General features: G+C 44.7%; 1 protein-coding gene across 1 annotated transcript; it reads right to left on the minus strand.

The window, feature by feature from the left end:
- Positions 1-681: 681 nt before the first annotated feature.
- On the minus strand, positions 682-2,091 carry LOC149958890 (uncharacterized). Its single transcript, XM_090167272.1, has one exon. The coding sequence runs from the start codon at positions 2,089-2,091 to the stop codon at positions 682-684; it is 1,410 nt and encodes a 469-aa protein (XP_090023398.1).
- Between the last annotated feature and the right edge of the window lie 531 nt (positions 2,092-2,622).

Here is a 2,622-nt window from a genome sequence, read left to right on the forward strand (position 1 = left end):
ACGCCTTCCGAGACAGCTTCTTCCGCTTCTCTTTGGGTATGTGGACAAAGCACTCAGTGCCAAAGACACGCAGATGCTGGATCGATGGATTTGACTAACCCGTCCATAACTCGTATGGGGTCTTCCCAGTAATGCAAGTCGGAGCTGTTCTATTCAGGACATAGACAGTCGTGTTTACCGCTTCAGCCCAGAGTTTCGGTGGTAGGTCTGATCTGGAGTGCAACATGGCTCGTACGGATTCCATAATTGTCCTGTTCTCTCTTTCAGCAACCCCGTTTTGTTCTGGCGTATATGGCATTGACTTGCGATGGTTGAGACCTTCTTTGGAAGTCCAACGATGAAACTCTTCATTGACATATTCGGTTCCATTGTCAGTGATCAGCTCTTGTACTGTGTGGTTTCGGGTTCGACAGAAAGCAAGGAATTCTTTGAAACAGTCAATGACTTTGGATTTCTTCGTTATTTTAGAGCTTTTTTTCATTTCTTATGAAGAATACGGCTCGAATACTGGAATACTCGTCTTTGAATAGGACGTAATATCTCTTCCCCTTCATGGACGGGGTCGGTGATGGTCCCCAGAGATCTGAGTTAATCCTTTCACCTGGTTTCGTTGCATTTTCCAGCCGAGTGCCGAAGCTGTGCCTCGTCATCTTGCCGTAGATGCACCCTTCACAGAGCTTATCAAAGCTGGTTGAGGACTGCATATCCGAGTCTTCTCAAGGTTGCTGCTACATGACGTTTATCCTGATGACCCATCCGCTCGTGCCAGACTTGTAAATCTGCTTTTCGGTCATTTCGAGGATCTGCTGCGATGTAAGCTGATTGGGATGGCTGCTTGACCATGACGTCCAGACGATACAAGTTCTTGACCCTACCAGGGACACAGAGGTTTCTCTTACCCCCGAGGACTTCATAGAGACCACAAGAATTTGCTGTAACTTTGAACTCCAGATTCTTGTTTCTCTTCATGGCGCTTTTTAATGAGAAAACGTTGCAGGCGAAATCGGGAATGTGCCAGACATTGTGGACGACATCTTGATATAGTTTCTTTCCGATCCGGAACTGAAACTTGATGTCTCCTTCACCATCCGCTGTCATCTGCATTTTGTTTCCGATCTGGAGAGTTGCTGGTGTAGCAAACCTTCGGAAATTCAGGAACTTCGTGGCGGTGTTCGTAATATGCTGTGTAGCACCCGAATCAAAGTACCAGGCTTCTTCAGATGACGAACGTAACACGAGACCGTCAGCTGCAATCAGACCCCCAATGCTTGCGTGGTTGCTGTCGTCATTACACGTCTTTCTAGAGGCTCGTTTCTGTCCCCGACAGTCTTCAGCAATGTGACCAAGCTTCCGGCAATTAGGACATTTTTGCTTACGTCTTACGGTTTTCTTCTCATTTGAGGTGCCAGAGTAACTTCCGTTACTGCGTATTACCATAAGACCAGAGGAATCTCCAAACGCGTCGCCCTCTCGAGTTGCACGGCCGATTAACAGACGTTCTAATTCTGTGACAGTCTGTTTCTCTGTAGGCATCGTATCCCAAAGCATACCAAATTCTCGGTATTCGTCCTGCGGTAGGGACTCGAAAATACATGCAATAAGGATGCAATCGTCGAACGTTACGTCCTTTTCTGTCTTTGCCGTTGACAAGATATCTGTCCAGAGAGAACACATCTGGGCAATGTGGGTGGCCATGTCGACGTCCGGTGATTTCGTAGTTCGCATGAGCTGCGCCAGAAGCTTTTGAAGACGATTTGAAGACTTCTGCTCGAAGATTTCGAGCAGCTTGTCCCACATTTCCTTTGGTGTCTCGCAATTTGTGATCATGTTTTGGACCTTTTTTGATAAGGTCGACCAGAGGATACCACGGACCGTGCTGAACGCCACTCGGTACTTCTTCTTGTTTGAAGTGTATTCAGACTTCTCTGCTGCTGTTGCTCCAGGTACCGGTTCCGTAGGTTCAATCCATTCGCCAGTAAGAATCTCGTATACGTCTCGAACGGTTAGGATGTCGACTATTTGTCTTTTCCAACTCCTCCAATTCTCTGGACCTGATAGTTTTTCGACGTCTTGACGAAATAGATTATCCATGTTTGCATGCGGGAATCGTTGAACAGGATATGGATTGCTATGACGAGTAACTGGAAACAGGATACAGCAGGTAGTACACTAGATCATCAGTGTTGTCGTGAGTGCGCAGTGGGAGCGTGCTGTGCCCATAAACTATTGGAGATTTAACTCCAATAATAACAGCAAAGCTACCCTACACTAACTAACTAACTAATGAAACTAGTAAGAAATCATAACGTAGTAATTTAAAAAGACAAACGTTTATTAAGAATGAATACTTTACAAGGTGAACGACATATTAGGAGTGACGATAATAATAAACGCTGTAAGCGAATATATATACACATAAGGTTAAACAATAGTAAGATAAGATTAGTGGTTAAAAATATATCTTATTACAATAAACATTTTTTAACCTATTAAAAAAAAACTAAACGAGAAAAGCCGATAACGCTTTCTATCTTCAACAGTAACCAAGAGAGCTAATCCATTGTCCCAACGTCCCTTATATAGCGGGCCCCTCGGATGACGTTACCGGTCTCCAACCTAATT

This window comes from Leiobunum rupestre, chromosome 2 (genome assembly GCF_980474605.1).
Source record: "Leiobunum rupestre chromosome 2, qqLeiRupe1.1.hap1, whole genome shotgun sequence".
Taxonomy (NCBI): domain Eukaryota; kingdom Metazoa; phylum Arthropoda; class Arachnida; order Opiliones; family Sclerosomatidae; genus Leiobunum; species Leiobunum rupestre.

Coding starts and splice junctions, on each gene's coding strand:
- LOC149958890 (XM_090167272.1), bottom strand. CDS start 2,091: ATGGATAATCTATTTCGTCAAGACGTCGAAAAACTATCAGGTCCAGAG.